Source organism: Aedes aegypti, chromosome 1 (genome assembly GCF_002204515.2).
Source record: "Aedes aegypti strain LVP_AGWG chromosome 1, AaegL5.0 Primary Assembly, whole genome shotgun sequence".
NCBI classification, from domain to species: Eukaryota; Metazoa; Arthropoda; class Insecta; order Diptera; family Culicidae; genus Aedes; species Aedes aegypti.
The window spans coordinates 131,641,048-131,660,907 of NC_035107.1; the positions used below are offsets into that span (position 1 = coordinate 131,641,048).

At 35.0% G+C, this 19,860-nt stretch overlaps 1 protein-coding gene across 5 annotated transcripts in view; it reads right to left on the bottom strand.

The window, feature by feature from the left end:
• Positions 1–2,725: 2,725 nt before the first annotated feature.
• Positions 2,726–19,860, bottom strand: part of LOC110677132 — a 147,576-nt gene continuing 130,441 nt past the window's right edge. For 3 of the 5 annotated variants that reach the window (XR_002500980.1, XR_002500975.1, XR_002500979.1), the window contains 2 exons: positions 14,472–15,359; positions 2,726–2,972 (listed from right to left, as the gene is read on the bottom strand). Coding sequence is in view for 2 of the 5 variants with exons in the window: in XM_021847894.1 (XP_021703586.1) it covers positions 2,941–2,972; positions 14,952–15,359 (440 nt within the window). In the remaining 3 variants the exon portion in view is untranslated. The remainder of the gene's footprint in view (positions 2,973–14,471; positions 15,360–19,860) is intronic. The other 2 variants (XM_021847894.1, XM_021847901.1) reach the window with 2 other exon arrangements.

Consider the following 19,860-nt stretch of genomic DNA (forward strand, 5'->3'; position numbering starts at 1 on the left):
GATATACCTTGTCCTTAACTGAGCGAAGATATAAAACCTTTTAGCTTAATAGGATCTCGAGATATGGATCATTGAAGAATATTTGTTACTAATGATACCGGCTAGAAAGGGGTGGTACACAAATTATGTCACGCTAAATTTTAACTTTTTTTGAGCACCTACAACAACCACCCCCCCCCCCCCCCCCCCACACCTTTGTCACGTATTTTGGATGAGTCCTCCAAAATTTTTGTAAGGCTTGTCAAGCTTTGCTTGATCCCCTCTCCCCCCTCGGAGCGTGACGTAATTTGTACATGACCCCATAGCCCTTGGTCTGTTAAACATCTTTGACGAAGACATTACACTTCTAACGTATCAGTATCTCAAGATATAGAAAATTGAAAGAAATTTGTTACTAGAGTCTCCTAGCCAATCGGATTTATCATTGACAGATAGCCTTTGATCTACTGATCTGAACAAATGTGCAGAAGACATCAATCTTCTACACTGAGGCAAAAAAACTTAATGGTTTCTTAAGGAATAATTATGATTTGGCGCCACAACGATTATTGTTGAAATATTTAAGTTTTACTTATGATTTTTATGAAATATTACATTACCAAAACTCAAAAGTCAATCAATGAAAATTTGTATTAAACGCAATGATAATAGCCTAATTAAAATTATCATTCGTTAATAGAGTCCTTAAGTATTTAATGAAATCTTGTTTTTATTTAATAACACGAAAGTGCATGTTACTGCAACTGCTTTAGCAATTTTTCCTGCTTAATTAACGGCTATATCATATTTAAACTTTAATTTATAAATTGGGTCCATAAATGAACCTTGACCCATTTGATCATGTTTGACGTTCGCTTAGTCGACAAAAAACCACAGGGCTTTTAGTTTTAACACTGCACGGAGAAATATTTTTACCTAATTTTTTAGTTTACTTTACCGAAAATTAAGTATATCGATTATAGTTTCAACCCAAAATCTCTCGGTTTTCTATTTCTCCCACACGAATGTTGTCAAAAATAGAGAGAGCTGCATCTACCCAATGGAAGTACTTTGGCCCAATAAGCCAAATTTGGGTAAATGTACCTTTTCTTATGTTTGGGTTGAAAGAACTCAATTTTGCGTTAAATCAACCCAAATATCGATTAACTTGCACCCAACATCGAAAACGGAGCAGTTCCTCTAGTGATTGCTAGGAAAATAATTTCAAGATATGGTTCTTAAACATTTCAAAGCTCTCACTTATGAAACTTATGATCCCATTTTTGAAATGGTTAAGCGTGAATAATTTATTACTGAGTCTGACATAAATCGATTCGTAGTTCCGCAAGTCGTAATAAAATGTATATTTAAAAATAAAACATTTCTGTACACTTTATTTATAAAACATGTTTATATTTTGAAGGGGGTTTCTTTCCATTGAAACTAATTATTAATTTTCTCCATTATCACTATTTATTAGAAAGCACTAAACATAAGTTTAACATCAAAAGACAATAAATACAGAAAGGAAACATCTAACACTGGACTGACTACCTACATTAGTAGCACCTCTAAACCATCAAATGGTCAACACTGGTGATGAGAATAAACTTTAAAAACATCTAGCTTACACCTAAGGAGTATATTTAAATAGCTAACTCTACAAAAGCTGTATACTCCAATCCATCCATTGTTACAAGAATTGTGTGAATTAAAATAAAATAACATCATCCATCACTAGAATTTCCGTTTTCGTTTCCGTTTGTATTTGGCAGAAAAAAAATAAGGAAACAATATCCTTCACTCTCACCCACAAATGTGTGTGAAAAGTGTTGTTATTCCTATCGATACAATTCTGAGAGCTTTTATTCAGTTCACCGACTGAATAAAAGCTCTCAGAATTTTATCGATAGGAATAACAACACTTTTCACACACATTTGTGGGTGAGAGTGAAGGATATTGTTTCCTAAATTTTTTTCTGCCAAATACACCCTATTATTCAATGCGGTTCTCTATTTTAAATATCTAGGGGGATTAGGGGCATAATGAACATACGGGGCGAAATGGACACCCTCTCAATATCTGATAATACACATATTTCATCAAAAGTTCATTCACTGCATGAAATCTGTAATGCATTTGAAATGCTTGACGGTAAAAAAAAATATTTTTTGCTTCAATTGTTCTTTAAAATTTGACTTAAAATTTTTCTCAGTTTCAAATTGGCATATAAGCAAGACCGTGGAAGAATCTAATTTTTGAGCAAAGTAACGAACCCAGAAAGGTTCTTTTTAGCTATTATGATTGAGGGGGAGTCCTTTTGCATATCGGAATGATTGACAGTCATTGAATATGTTAGAATAACTGAATTTCATACAGGTGTTCATTTCGCCCCGATACCTTTTTACCAGCCTTGTTTTCGACCCAATTTTCTATCTCGCTTTTCTGACATATGATATGATTTTATCACTATGAATGAATGTGGCACGTCGTACTAACATCAAACTTGAAAACTAGCCGGGGGTAAATTAAAAACATTGCCATTTAAGGGTCTTAAAACGAACATTTGCTTAACGTGTCCATTATGCCCCTAATTCCCCTACTGGCTCACTGGGCTTCTCAATCGATATGAACTACACTGGAAATGATTTTCAACATATTGTGTGGCGTCAGAAAAACCAGAACATTAAGTAAATATTACCATGTCTGATCGAGTGGAAGTTTTTGTTGCTCAAGGAAATGGTCTATTGTTATCACTAGATGTTTGTTGCATTTATGACTGCTTTCTATGGATGATTTAGTTCAATTTCAAAAGAGTTTGGTGGTTAAACAAACAACTTTAACGGAATGAATTCAAATGATCGATGTAAGTGGTGAGTATTCCTTTTTTACAGATTTATGGACGGCAATGAAATCTCTTGTTACGGATGTTGACGGTGGTTGACAGTAACTGGAACGACTTAAGCTACATTGATTTTACCATAGCCTTTATCTGTAAAGATAGAAAAAAAATGAATTAGTTAAGATAGTTGTTTGACATACAGAACAATGAAACAATGATTCATGAGATGTGATACAGTGAGCTAAAAACTACCCTCTAAGATAAGACCAAATGAAAGTCAGTACTGCATATTAAATTAATTGACACATTCATGTTTAGTTGCTCATTAGTTAATCAATTAGTGATCTAATTAACTAGTTAAATTGTTGATTTTTACATGGAATTCATGAATTGGTTAGATAATGATATGGTGAGGACAAAGCATGACTTCAAGAGTCATAATCATGTTTCACTATAAACGTCATAGCTAGAGTGGCGATGATCTTTTCCTTAACTCATTTGCATCAATCACCTACATTCACATACGATGAAGTGGTTGTGTGGTGGTGTTCTTGGCTCCAAACTGGAGGGATCTTAAATTGGATTTCCTTCTTGCATTACACTGTGTATTATTTTGTTGATTTCATGCGCGTCAAAACCGTTGATTTTAGCGATATATTTTGTTCGAAGAAGTTTCTTGGTATATTGAAGCGCATCATTTGAAGCAAAAAGTTTTGTGAGAAATCCACCTACCAGTGAGATAGAAAAACTATTGTTTTATAACAGTTAGATAGACATTTGGTTGTAGTACTGGCAATTTAAAAAAAAAATTGTCGAAGACACGATTTTTCTATCTTTTATACTTTTTGAGGTATAACCTGTAGCATGTGAAGGGCCTCTTAAAATCATATTTTTCATCATAACTTTTTTCCAAGGTTTTTAACTTTTTTTTTGTGTTTTCTACAAATATGTGTGTCATCAAAAAAAGATGTGTTTTTGCTGATCGTTAATTCCTTTACTTTAAGAGATAGAGGGGTGCGATATTCAGCAAAAACATGCGTTTTAAGATATCTAACAACTTTGTACCGTGGTGCATCAATACACGGACGCTTAAGACGACATGAATGTTCAAACTACGATTTAAGTATGTTTAGTTAGAATTTTCGTAATGTTTTATTATGTAACACATTCTTACATTTCAGATCTTCATCAAAGTCATGGAATTATTGGAATTATTCAAGGTTTTTACAAATAAATCATAAAATATTGGAGTCTATCTTGTCTTTAAATCTGGACACCTAATGCAAATGATATTTTTAAATCCGAACACTTTCGAATCGAAATCCGGACACATATGATATAATATGAAATATCAGTATATCTTTTCAGGGAAACTTCACAAACTTATTTAAATATCTTTCTTATATCAATTCGATGTATGTATTTTCCCTATAATGTCACGAAGAACATAACGTAAGTATAATTAGAGCTTTAATTACCTGAACCAAAGCGCGTGTTGTTCGAGCCTTTTTACGTGTGGCTTGATTGTGATAACGAAAGATGTACACGATTAATCTTAAATTGTCCCGTCTTCTTATAACTCACAACTGTTTATGTATACTTTTCAAATCTTCTCTTATTTTATCTTCCATGGAAAAAACAGTTCCACTAGTGAAAAGTGGGTCTTTCACACGCTTTCCGGATTTAAAATCACTGGCTCGTTATCCCGGACAGTCCCTTTATACACTGTTAAGGCGAAGTAGGCCGTCATTGAAATTTGTATGCATCGTTGATGATTGTTGCTAATTCATCTCACGATTTCGAATCAAAGAAAATCAGTTGGTTTTGCACTGACACAGCTGAAAAAGTATCAGCATACTTTATGCATGTAAGCGCGTACAGTGATACATTTTCAAGTCAATATAAACTATCAAGACTGAGTTTTATCACTTTAAAATGCAAGCTGAAAAGTCACCATTGTTGCCAAAACGAATGACGGGCTATTTAGCCTTAAATACACATTTGCATCATTTTTCACACCAGTAGTGTTATCGAACATTGAAAGTATCACTTTGCACTTAATTTTGTTCAAACACTCCACAAAACTGTACTTCACGCACTTTTCATTTAACTAAACGTTGTTCGTGCCTTGGCTCATGCGTGCAGAGATCATTAAACTTGAACTAAAATGAACCGCGATGGAATGACGTCCGACAGAAACATCTAACTTATTGTTATTTTTAATAATTATTTGGCAATGTTAACTAGATTGAAATTATAGTGAATAATCTTCAGTGTTTAAAGTAAAGAGTAAGAATAAATTTCAAACATATTAACATTCAAATTAAGCTGAATTTGATGAATATTAACAGAGTGTCCGGATATTAGTACCGTCTGGATTTTGATTCACCACGGTAGAAGACATGAAAAAACGTAAAAAAATCTTGTAAGAGAGTTGCGAATTTTTGAACAGAATGTACACTAATTTGTACGAAAGAACTCGTTTAAAACCGTTTTTGTTCTTTACTTTTCACTAAGATTTATTGAATTTTTTATGTTATCTACAAAGTTGTTAGATATCTTAAAACGCGTGTTTTTCCTGAACATCGCACTTCTCTATCTCTCAAAGTAATAGAATTATCGGTCGTATTCGTTTTGATAGGGCTTATTTGTTTGATAGTAAAAACCCATGAAAAGACGCTTATAGACAATCGTTTTTATCACATGCCGACAGGGAGTGAAAAAAACGATACGCCATTTTGCGGCGAAAGCAGTTATAGGGACCAAAACTACCCCTTGAGAAAAGAGTAACTCATAAACAGATTTGTTACTTCAAAGCATACGGTGCATACGATGCAGGATGACGAATGACGATGAGAACATTCTACTGAATCAAAAATAACAGTCGACAAGAGAGTCGAAGAGAAATCGATAATTGCAGTAACGCTCTTATTATACTGAACGCGACATTTGCAAGATACAATAGTTTACCAAATCTTCGGAAAGCATCTTTTTGATAACTAAATTATTAACATTTTCGTTGATTATTTCATACTAAAATCAGATTTCTGTAGTAAATTGAGCACATCAATTAGCATACAAGTTGGTAAACTTTCATGTAAGTTGACTGATATCGATAAATAATGTAATTTTCAACAGTCAATATTCAAAAACAGACTTGCTTGGATATTTTTTTAATGCGACAAAAGATTCTGCAATATTGCTGTGTGCGTTTGAAATGCAAATATCAAATGCGGGAACACCAAACGCGGTAAGATTTTTCACAAGAAATGCGGTGTCAAAGAAAGATTTTTCTTGCTAGGGCGGCGGTGATTTATACAATCGTTGCTAGGTGTTCTTTGATTGCTTTGAGTTACCGCATTTGGAGGACGTTTAGTTAAGATTTGCATTTCAAATGCAAACAGCAATATCAAATTAACAACTACCGAAAAGCTAAACATAACATATAATTTGCAATTGGATTAGATGGACAAATTGCAAATTATATGTAATGTTTAGCTTTTCGGTAGTTGTTAAACTTCCACTCGGCTGGTTAGCCGTAAACCACGATTCATAATTAAAAACAAGTATAATATCAAATTATGTAAACAGCGGTATAATGGTGCTTAAGACAAAAATTTGTGCCTCAGTATTATTAGCATCATAGCGCTGCAGGAGGTGTGCTCGACAGGAGCAATGGTGCGAACGTTTAGAAGTAACTACCCGCCTATTCCAGGACAAAAAATGAAAGAGATGGAATGCCAAAAGATGGAGTTGCTGTACCGTTCTCAAGAAACGCGGAAGCTCTATCAGAAGCTCAACAGATCCCACAAAGGCTTCGTGCCGCGAACTGAAATGTGCCGGGATAAGGATGGGAGCATTTTGACGGACGGACGCGAAGCAGTACTACGATGAACACCTGAATGGCACAGAGAACACATACACAAAAGGTCAGGGCTAGAGATGTGCAAAACGACTCATTTTAGTGATCGTTACAATCTTCTATTGCCACGATTAATGCGTTATATGTTTAGGTTAAGTTAGGTTAAGTATATTAAAAACTTTTTTTTTCCTCTTATAAGCAGGTGAAATCAACTCACCTGTAAAAAATCTGAACTGCTACGGCAAATGAAATGTAATATGTTGTTAACAAAATGTTAATAAAATCTTAAATTTGTTTTACCAAATTAGGATGATAGTGTTGTCTACTAACACAGAACACCTAGATATAAGAAATGAATGAAAAAGAGAAAAGAAAAAAAAAAGAAAAAGAAAAAAAAAAAAAAAAAAAAAAAATCATTTTAGTGAATGGATCAGATCCGAATCACCCATTTTGGTGAACCGTATCTTTAGAACGGTTAAGTGGCTCAGCGGCTTGCAAAGGAAGAGCGAACCGAACCGAGCGAACGGGAAAAAGAGCGGTTCACTCCCTGTTGCGCGACATACGTCGTCTCGTGCCTTTCATATCTTTCGTTCTCTCATTCTTCGCACATTCTTTCTTCCAGCTCACGATTACTTGGCCAATTACTCCTACCCAAACCAAGAGGAAGAAGCAAAAGCGTTTTGCTATTCATGTGGGATTTCTCTCTTCTCTATGCAAGTTGGCGGGGCTGAGTATGCTGAGTGTACTGAGAGTGCAGAATTGCAACAACCTGTGTTTACATGTGTGACGTGGCGTGCAGAGCAAGGAACATGTCAAGCCAAGAAACGAACGAAGGAAAATAGAGAAAATAATAGCTTCGTTCTAATACTGGGTTACTTTTTGTCTGATCCGTGCTGATCAAATGAACTGACTCTCACTAAAAAAGAGCCACGGATCACTCGTTCTTTTGAGTGATCCGGATATTTTAAACGGTTCTGATTTTTTATTGCCCATCTCTAGTCAGAGCAGCGAATTCGATGGCTACCGCAGCACAGCGGACAGTAGAAATCAACCAGCTCTCACGATGGGGGAAGTTAAGGATGCCATTCAACAGCTCAAGAACAGTCATGAACCGAGTAAATTGGGGAAATATTGTTGGCGAGGTTTTATCAAGTCAATTGATGTAATACCCAATAAATGGAAGTAATACCCTTCAGCTAAAATTATCAATTTGGTTCGACAAATAAGTTTGAGCATGAGCATGATTGACCGCCCGCAGTTGCTACTCCGAAATAGGGTAACGACTGTTTATTTCGTTCTTAAACGCTAACAGTTGGCGCTAGCGGCAAAAAGTACAGGCAACAACCTTTCGAACATTCAGTTTCTTTCACTGGCCGCCGAGCGACGACACTGTTGTTTGTATTCCACTCACTGATCGCTCTACGATGGATTCCCAAATTTCTCAAACTTCCAACACAAGCGCATGGAAAAATGGTAGTCGAATGCTGTCAAAACGTATGGAAAATAATGAAAAACGTAAATTACTAGCAATTAGGAAACTGGATCAAAAATGTAGTGATTAGAAATCAAGTGCAAAGTGAATACATAACTTTTTGTGTTTAGTTCATCTTCCGTGGTGTTTTCTGTGCTTCAGGATTTCGTTCTTACTACCACTGAAAAAGTTTTAAATATCTCCCTATTGCAAGAACAGCTGTACTAACACAGGGAACCAACAGACGCTACTCAGGATCAGTAGCATCTTCAATGTGTAAGTACTGGTGCTCTCATTATTATAACAAGCAATACCGGCGCTAGCTGCGTCCGAATGCAGGTCAATTTGGGAATGGGAGGAAAATGTTGACGTGTTACTTGCTTTACGGAAGCCGAGGAGTCCTCTGCACTTCCACAAGAAAACCCTGGGAGTTTGGATATAAGAAAGGATCCATTTCGGTAAACAATGAAGATATAATTTTAAATGGATACATGATTATATACACGAATGATCGTTACCGATAGTGCGGTTACTACGCGAACCGGACACAATTGATCCGGATTCCGTCTCTCGCCCACAAAGGAACATGTAACAGATTCAACGGACCAAACATTCTTTGGTTCGATAAAAAAGTTTGTAGAATTACGCTTATTCAATTAAATTGGTTACTTAAAAATCATTTTAAATGCATAATATTTCGAAGTAAATAGGTTGTGTTTGATGTGGCAATGGGCGATTCGTACTTTATACTGTTTAGTACTTTATGGACATTTATATTCGATATGATTAAAATGGATGTACAGTCGACTCTCCACAACTCGATGTTCTATAACTCGATATACTCTATAACTCGATGGATTTATCGGTCCCTTCAAATTTCCATACATCGTGCTCTCCATAAGTCGATATTTCTTTAACTCGATATCTCCACTAGTCGATGTCACGTGAGAGGGAAATTTCTCTCCATAACTCGATATCTATTTTAAAATCTATCTTATTTGGGGAAACGTGGTCTAATTCTTGTTTGGAGATGAAAAATACTTGCAAGTTGTAATAAAAGTTGAAAAAACATGAAAATAAAAAAAGTTTTCAAACAATAGTTAGTAAAGTACAATCAACAAAATAATATTACTTTCTTACATAGGCGATCATTTATGTATTAGAAATAAAAAAAAATGTTCCTTCGATTCTGTAATTTTTTGTTTCGATACATTCTATAACTCAATAATTCTATAAGTCGATGGTCCCTTGAATATCGAGTTATGAAGAGTCGACTGTATATAAATATAAATTCGATTTTGGTGCGTTTTCTAAAGTTATAAAAGTTTTTCATAGACTAGCTTAAAAATTATGAAATTAGCGCTCGAGACATTCTCGCGATTGTCATACATGCAAATCACAGAAGACCAAGAACATATTTATTTTCCATTCAATGGTGTTGAAACAGCTTGGTCTTCCAGTTCTATTTTTTGTCCCGCATCTCTTTACACACGCAGCATCGTTAGTTTCTGACGAACTCCATCCACAAGAAGTCGAAACTATCGGAAATCTTCATCGAAAATCTTAAATTTGAGTTTATTTTAAACATGCACAGTAGAATAAATGTTACTCATAGATAAATCGATCATTTTGACTCCTGAATATTTTCTGAAACGGCCCTAGAAGGTTCTACATGCAATTTATTTGAAACATTCTAGCTCCGAAATGATTGATTTTAGAGGAAAACGTTCTATGGAGAAGTTGTAGTAAAACGTTTGGGCAAGAAGAAAAAATATACATTGGAAAATATTTTATTTTAAGTCATGAAAAACTTAGAAATAAAACGAACAATTATGTTTTAATACACTTGAAATTTTTATATACCAATTTTTGAGTAATTCCAAGTTTAATGCAACTATTTATTAAGTTAATTATATAACAGGCCATTTTCGTTAGTAATGTGCAATTCTTCATCAAGAACAACAAGTTTCCTAGGCTCTAGGGTTTAAATCATATTTCCTAATGACTCATTATTATTGACAGAGAATCGCGATTTACTAATAAAAAAGGCATATTTTGTTATTTAAATAATGCATTTTTACATTAAACTTAAAATAACTTGAAAATAGTTACTTCTAGAAAAGTTATCATGATATTCATTATGGTTCACAAATATTTCAAGATTCTTATTTTATCGCCAAAACGTGTTTATTTATATAAAACATCATATTTTTTTAGGAAAAAATATCAATAAAGTTTAAAATCAATAAAATTTTTTTAATGTACGTTTTAATGACAAAATAAGAATCTTGAAATGATTGTATACCAAAATAATCAGCATCATTTTTGAGTAATTACAAGTTTAATTATTGACTGATTCTCGTATACTCTGAGATAACGCCCTAAAAGCCATTGGTAACCACGAGCGTAGCTCGTTGCTTCTGAGCAAATGAAAGAAATAGCATCCAAACCAACATCACGGGCTGGTAGATATTGATCCTTTCTTCCCCATAGCGTTGTTAAATAACATGAAAATCCATTCAAATGCTCAGAAACAACGAGCTACACACATGGTTACCAATGGCCTTTAGGGCGAGATCAGAAGTTATGCGAGAATTATATTAATTAAATAATAAAATAGTCCACTTTCATAAGTAATTCGCGATTCTCCATCAAAAAGAATGGGTTTTCTAGGGAAAATGACAGTTTTCCTTTTACTGACTTATTGTTCTTGATGGAGAATTGCGATTAACTATTGAAAATGGCCTATGTTGTTATTTAAACAGTATTTTTTTTTTGCATTAAGCTTGTAATAACTCGAATATGGATATTGATCGAGAAGTAATAATGATTATCAATTAAGTTCCGAATAATTTTAAAATTCTTATATTATCATCAAAATTTTGAAAATCGACTTTAGGTTGTTCCCAAAAAAAAACTTTTGTTCTAGACTCTATTATGAAATTTTGTTCTAAGCATCCTATTCCTATCAAGACTTTATGCTAAAAATTCGAAAAATGTTGAAACTTGTTTTTTTATTGCAACTTCAATTTTAGTTTTATTTTGAATTGTTCGTGATATAAATCAAAAACATTTAATCCAAATCGATGGTGATCGAGCACGATTTTTGATAATTTCGACCAATTGTGGATGGAATTAGTCATATTTTTTTTTTAATATATGAAATTGCATTAGCCATTTGTCAAAATACTAAAACTGATTTTAATAAAAAAAAATCAAAAATGAAAACTAAATTTTAAACTACACTAAACCTCCATTTTTTTTCAAATTTTTATTACACTTGAAATAACGTTTTTAACAAGAAATTTGTTTTAAAACACCATTTGGTCGATTTTTAAAATGTTTTATTTTTGTTTCTGTTAATATAAATACGTTTTATTAATAAAATACCAATCTTTTTTTAATGACAAAATAAGAATCTTGAAATGATTGTATACCAAAATAATCAGCATCATTTTTGAGTAATTACAAGTTTAATTATTGACTGATTCTCGCATACTCTGAGATAACGCCCTAAAAGCCATTGGTAACCACGAGCGTAGCTCGTTGCTTCTGAGCAAATGAAAGAAATAGCATCCAAACCAACATCACGGGCTGGTAGATATTGATCCTTTCTTCCCCATAGCGTTGTTAAATAACATGAAAATCCATTCAAATGCTCATAAACAACGAGCTACACACATGGTTACCAATGGCCTTTAGGGCGAGATCAGAAGTTATGCGAGAATTATATTAATTAAATAATAAAAAATCCACTTTCATAAATAATTCGCGATTCTCCATCAAAAAGAATAGGTTTTCTAGGGAAAATGACAGTTTTCCTTTTACTGACTTATTGTTCTTGATGGAGAATTGCGATTAACTATTGAAAATGGCCTATGTTGTTATTTAAACAGTATTTTTTTTTTGAATTAAGCTTGTAATAACTCGAATATGGATATGGATATTGATAGAGAAGTAATAATGATTATCAATTAAGTTCCGAATAATTTTAAAATTCTTATATTATCATCAAAATTTTGAAAATCGACTTTATGTTGTTCCCAAAAAAAACTTTTGTTCTAGACTCTATTATGAAATTTTGTTCTAAGCATCCTATTCCTATCAAGACTTTATGCTAAAAATTCGAAAAATATTGAAACTTGTTTTTTTTTATTGCAACTTCAATTTTAGTTTTATTTTGAATTGTTCGTGATATAAATCAAAAACATTTAATCCAAATCGATGGTTATCGAGCACGATTTTTGATAATTTCGACCAATTGTGGATGGAATTAGTCATATATTTTTTTATATATGAAATTGCATTAGCCACTTGTCAAAATACTAAAACTGATCTTAATAAAAAAAAAAAAATCAAAAATGAAAACTAAATTTTAAACTACACTAAACCTCCATTTTTTTCAAATTTTTATTACACTTGAAATAACTTTTTTTAAAAGAAATTTGTTTTGAAACACCATTTGGTCGATTTTTAAAATTTGTTTTATTTTTGTTTCTGTTAATATAAATACGTTTTATTAATAAAATACCAATCTTGACATTATTTCGATTGATAATGAAATTCATAATCACTTCTCTTGATGTAGTTATTTCAAGTATAATGCAAAAATGAATTTATTAAATAATAAAATAGGCAATTTTTGTTTGCTGATAGTGCTTCTTGTTCTTGATTCAAAACGATCGATTTATCTATGGGAAACACCTATGCTACCATACCGCAAACAAGTGTAAAGTTTATCGCAAATCGATATTGTTGGAGTTCTTCAACCTACCGATTCGACATGCACTTCATTCCGTGTTCTTTCGACGAATGCGATTTGTGTTGCATTTGTTTGTTTGAAATTCAATTGTAATAAATAATTATAAAGTAAGTCATGAAAATAACTTCAAGTTAAGCATAATCATACATATTCTTTTTTTCACTGTGAAAATAATCACGAATTAAATAAACCATTTTCAAACTTGATAAACCTTCAAACGGCCCACAGAAACATTTTGATTAATAGGATAGGTGAATGACCAATAATTAATTTGCTTGTATGAATGTTTCCGTAGTCTTGAGAGACAATTGAGTGATTTAATAAACAACAAAAAAAAGAAACGTGTTGCTAAAATCGAACCTTGCCAACGGGCACTGTACTTCTTTCCATATCAAGAGTTAGGGGAATATCAACTTACAAAACATAAAATCGGTGCAACTATCTACTGCGCAACTACAGTTCAGGCCATCGGAGTAGTCATGAGAATAAACTTTAAATAAGTATCTATAACTCGATATCGAGAAACAGAATATCGAGTTGTTGAGAAATACCTGGATGTACGTAAAATACATTTCCAAGACTTATTCAAGAAGTTTTTGGTCTACCGATATACATTAGATTCAATACTTAATAGTGCATATATTGTTGATGATTTGGGATCTAAACAACATGTATCATCTTCCATGATAATCAATGTATGGCTTGTGGATAGAGATGTAGAATTCTTTGACAACTTGAGAAAGTTGATCAACGCAAGACTTGAAAAATAGTCAGGTCTCCTATTAAACGCTGCCACCCAGTTTACGCCCACCGCAATTTCTCACCTACTGTCCCATGGATTATGATAAAATTTGGTTGAAAAAAGCTCCATCCCATGAGATACTGCTGAAAGATTTCCGAGGGATTAAAGTGAGTGACAGCGTTTTATTGGAAACCAGACTAATAGTAACCTTTTTCAGTAATCTCCAAGAAGTTAGTAATTACGAAAACTGTTAGAAGACCTCAGTTTTCAGTAATATAACGATCGGTTAACAATATTAGCGTATTTCCACTTGTGTGTTCTCCATGGTAAATATTATCCTGAATGTAGATCAACAATAAAATCTAAATAAGTCTGTGAACCATGCTTTCATGAGATATCAATTAATTCTAGGAAAAATAGCATTTGTTCAAACTACTAGGCGGAATGGACATCAGCCGTTTTATAGCTATGTTATATTGCTATGAAGTGATATTTTTTGTGTTAATAATCACACTACATTCTCTCTTTAACAGCATAACTACGCAATAATGCCATCCCATCGCGTTTTATCAGAAGAATGACAATAATTGAAATAACAAACATTAATCTTTCAATGGTAATGCATAATGCTTATTCCTTATGATAAATCGCAAAGGGTGGCGCACGCGTGCTATGATAGATTCTTGTATTACTTGGTGTGCTACTCTATCTACGTTGCTTCTAGCTACCAGCAAAAAAAAGTGTGTTAGTCAAACAGTCACGCTCTACGAACATCAACAGTGCTGTGAACACAAATTCTCTTCAGACATTACCTGGAGTTTGGTGCCCAATGTGTTGGGGAATGCACTAGATCCTACTACATAGTGTTTTGGTCAGTCTTTACGTCTTGGTGAAAGTCTTGCTGTCACTGTCACCGCTACTGCTGCTGCTTGAGGCTTTGTCACTTTGTAACAGCTCTCGCTTGTCGTCAGATCGTCGACTCAAGTCATGGATAGAAGATGCCAGGCTGGAGACGTCCACTGGGTCGTTAATTTCGTAGGTCAATGATTTTTGCACCTCAATACCGGGTCCGAATTTTGAGCTCAAGTCGTGGAGTTGTTGTCGATGGATTTCTTCGTCGTCCAGGTGTTGAAGGTGTTTTTGTTCGGTAGTCAGTGCCGTCGGCTTGGGAGGGGAAAGATAATGGGATACGGAATAGGTATGTGGATGGGTCGAAGAACTACCATAGGTTTTCTTCGACCGGGGGTCGGGGAAATTGGAATGTGATTGGTGAACTGTTTTGTCTTTCTTACCGGCCATTTTGACACTCATGGAATGGTAGATATCGTAGGAAGGTGGATACTGGGGTTGTTGCTCAACTTCTTCCACTTGTGGTGAGTTGTACGCAGCGCCAAAAGAGGTCGTTATGGACTGGGAATGGGTAACGGATTCAATTGGACCATGGGGGAGGCCATAGAGCGGTGGCAGGTATTTGTTGGTGTTTAGTGGCTTGAATGGTGGGGGATAGGATTCGACTGGGATGTCATGCTGGGAGACGACCTTCTTCTCGTACTTTCCAGGTCCCGTCGCTTGCTGGTAGCTGTTATAGCTGTAGCCCGTCTGTGGCACTTTTTTATTCAGAATTTGCCGCAGCACATCGGATGCCTCCACGACATTGGATTTGCTGGGAGTTGGCAGAAAATGTGGGCCCGTTGGGTATGCTGAGAAGATAATTGTGTTATTAATTGGTCAAAACAATTCTGAAAATCAATGATATATATCCAAAAAAAAAAAACATAATTATAGCAATAAAAACTTAGGAATCATTCTAAATTAAAAAAAAAAAAACATTCACAAACCATTATTCACTGTCACTTGTGAAATAACATAACAATTTTGGAACAAATTTCAATATAAGATGATGTCTATAATCCAAGTGACTTTATTTTTAAATATCCCCTCTTACCATCTCTCTCGAAGACTTTTCATTATCCCGATATTTGAAAAATATAGATCGACCTTGATTCATGGCGCATCTTGGGTTATAAACTCCCTCGATAATTCTGATAAGATAATTGGCTGCCATTATCTTTAAAAGCTTATTTCTTATACGCGTAATAGTACAGCGGTTATACTATTACGGATCACCCACTATTAAAGGTCATTTCTATTCGAATAGCATGTGAAACAGATTGACGAATAATCGTGACTAGGTGACATACACTACCCATCAAAGGTATGCAATCGTTGCTATACTGAGTATCGCAGCACTAAAGTTTAGCATCACCAAAAACATAGTGAAAAAAGTTTTCTCAACTTAAATTAAAAATATTAGTGACTATGCATAGGCCGCATATAAAAAGACAATTTCGAAAACCATATTAAAATTTCTCTTTGCAGTCTCGGAATAATCTCGCATAATCTTTTAAAAACGCTTTTAACTGATTATAGTTTATTCTGTTTGTTCTCATTCAGTTATGAAATTCAATTTTCAAAATTAAACCACCAATTACATTAAACGCTATCTACTGTCATACCTGCTACTAAGTCAGTTTCATTACTTGAACCTTAAACAACCAAAATGGCTAAAACCTTAAACAGCAAAAGAAAATTGGGAAGAAGATCATAGAGATGGAGTCCTCAGAGTTATATCTTGAAGGACCAGGTAGCGTCACGGAATCAATATTGATAAATGATTTTACAACTTACGTACGTAAGCCACATACGAGCATGTAAACCTTCTCAATGAGTTCCTCCTGAGGGTTTTTAATTTAGGCATGTTTTCGCACACATCACCACACATTCGTGTAATTATTCAACCAGCCAGCCCACCAATGATTCCTTCACGGGTTACTTTATGAACCTAATTTTATAGATTACCTAAATATTCTACAAGAGTTTTAAAAAGGTCAACTAAGAAATTTCTCAGGAATATTTATGGGATATGAGATAGAGAGAAATAATGAGTTTGTATTTCCATATTGAGTAATTTTGTACAGGTATACTAACCAAAGGTCGTAAGAAAAACAGGACGACTCAAAAAAAAAAAAACTAGCTAAACTACCAAGGTTTGCTTCAAGAGCGCTAACTCATTGTGAAAAAGAAAAAAAATAAACAAAAAAACAAGGAAAAAAGCGGTGTTTACACAACATTTTTGAATCAAAATCCGGACGGCACCAATATCCAATATTGTCTAATGTTCGTTATGTTCAGTCTGTGCAGCCTATGGCTGAAGATGGTGTAAATTGTCTTTTTCTTTTTTAGATTCACTCTTCTGAATTCAGTTTCACTTAATAAGTGTAGACAGTGGACAGATACTTATCAGGTGATATAAAGTTCCATAATCGGAGTCACAACTATCACACACAAATGAGTCAGCACGCTGAATATTTACCATTTGATAGTTTCGTTCACTTGGAAATCCTTAGATTTTGCAAGGATTTTGTTCAGCCGACTGACTTCACTCAAATTGGAAACATTTGTACAAAGGTTTTTCCAGCCGAATCGTTCATCAGAACGGATAGGCTTCTTGTAAACCTTGCGAGCCGATTTGAACGACTCTGAACCAGCTGAACGGCGTCCGTTCCAACTCCTTCTACATTGTTGCCTCAGTCTAGTCAGATCGGAATTCCACCATGGGGTCCCTCTTGTAGTATTCACAGACCGCAGAGGACATGCTTCTTCAAAAGCTTCCATTATACAGGATATTGTAGGATCAACGGCATCATCCAAATCACTTGGATTTTCAATGGACGGAGAATATCCATAAAAATTGGTCGCAATCAATTCAGTGTAGAGTGCCCAGTTTGTTGACCGGAGATTCCTTGAACGCAAAGTCCACGCAGTTACATTTGAATGATTAAAGAAGATGTAGTGATGATCAGATGCTGATTACTCATCTGATACGTGCCAATTCGTTAACTCGTGACTGATTCTATTCGAGCAGAGCGTTATGTCTAACACTTCTTCTCTAGAAGATACCGATTGCCTATATTAACCTTTCGTTCGTCGCGCGAATTTTTGTAACGCGAGTAGTCGCGAATTGTACTTTGTACAACACCCTTGGTTTTGCAAATATCCCAGGAGTCTGACAACTTAGAAAGATGGCGTCTTCGACAAAATTGTTCAGTAGCTTAAGGGCTATTATTATTATAGCCAAGAAATTCGCAATTTTGCCACTAGGCGGCGCTAGTGAGCATGAAACTTTTGTTTCTCAGATCTCATGATCCTGACCACTTAGAAAGATGACGTCTTCGGCAAAGTTGTTCGGTAACTCAAGGACTATCATTGTTTGAGCTAGTTGATTCAAAATTTTGCCACTAGGCGGCGCTAATGAGCATAAAACATTTGTGTTGCAAATATCTTAGGAGCCTGATCACTTAGAAAGATGGTGTCTTCGGCAGAGTTGTTCAGTAGCTCAAATTCTTTCTTTGTTTAATCCTTAAAGTACGAGACTTTCTAAAATAATGATAGTCCCTGAGCTTCTGAACAACTTTCCCGAAGGTGCCTGTCTAAAAAGTCGAGATCCTGCAGTATCCGCAAAACAAAAATGTCATGCTCACTAGCGCCGCCTGGTGGTAAAATACCCTATTTCTTGGCTCAAATAATGATAGCCCATGAGCTACTGAACTACTTTGCCGAAGGCACTATCTTTCTAAGTGGCCAGGCTCCTGAGATATCTGCAAACAAAAGTATCATGCTCACTAGCGCCGCCTAGTGGCAAAATTTTGAATCAACTAGCTCGAAAAATGACAGTCCTTAACTTACTAAAAAACTTTGCCGAAGACGACATCCTTCTAAATACTCAGGATTCTGGAATATCTGCAAAACAAAAATAAACCTACCATGCCCACTAGTGCCACTTAGCGGTCAAATTCCGAATTCAATAAGGTACCATCAGATAGCGCTTCACCTCCAGAACAACTTTAATAAAGACCCCCACGTTCCTATATTATCTGAATTTTAAGATATGACGATTTCAAACTGTGGTTTCCTCGAACCGTCCATAGTGCGTTAATTCTTATGCGACTTCCATGTACATTTGTTGATTTTACCGTATTATAATGGGCCATACTGTAAATAAAAACTGTCGAGTATTGTTCTTAAGAAGATTCTTGAGGAATACATTTTGGTTTGGTGTCGATAGATATCTTTGTTGCAAAATGATAGCATATAAATCACAACTGTTGTACAAAGTACAACAGCGCGACAGCCCGAAGGTTAAGTAAACCACGATCTGTACTACTTAAAAATTCTACCAGACCTGAGCCTCTCAAATCAATATATGAGCTGCCTCAGATGCTGCGATGAGCATTGGTATCACTACCCACAATCAGTGGAAGGCCTTTTGTTACGCAGTTTACGGAAACTCGTTTTAAATCATCAGTTCTGGATGATTCATCATCCCAAGTAGCACACATGTTATAATTGAAGCAGAATAACTCTTATATGGCCAGATCTGGTCATATAAGAGTTATTCTGCCTCAATTATATGTAACATGTGTGCTACTTGAGATGTGGTAAATATACCAATCAATAGACGTATTTCCTATTGAGCTTACCAACAGAAACAACGATTGTGAAAGCACAAACATCTCTGCACAGAATCATACATCAAGCACAGAATGCACTGTGTAAAACGCATAATGCGAAACCATATAGGTGATAATTCAAATTAAATAACAACATATTCATAATACCTCCCTTATTTAGTCTCAGGGTGGATATTGAAGGGCAGTGGATTATTTCAGAGAAATACCTACACCATTGCTCCATGTAACACAAGAAGAGCACACTACTGCAGAGGGCGCCCTGGTACTTCACAGGATCCGTTTGCGGATAGGTTTTATTTAGAACCCCCTAATCATTCTATTCTATGCAGGGTATGCATCACACCATAAATTAGGGGTCACTTGTGAGGTGGACTTTTACCACCGAAATAGGCAGACCGTAGTGTTAATTCTTAGCCAATTGAAACAACCACTAGCGATACTACGTTACACTCTAGGCTCCAGAAATGGAGGTTCGTGCTCTAGCAGCCCTACACTAGGGTTGTGAGGGAGCCGAAAAAATCCTCAATGGGACGGCACTGGAGCAAATTGATTGGGTTTGGAGCGCAAAGTAACTTTCGTCGTCCGTGCTGGACGACGTCCCGCGATAGCTCTTTGTCATCCATCGGGGGACCGAGTTTTCTTCCGACAGATGATGCCCTCCATATTGAGG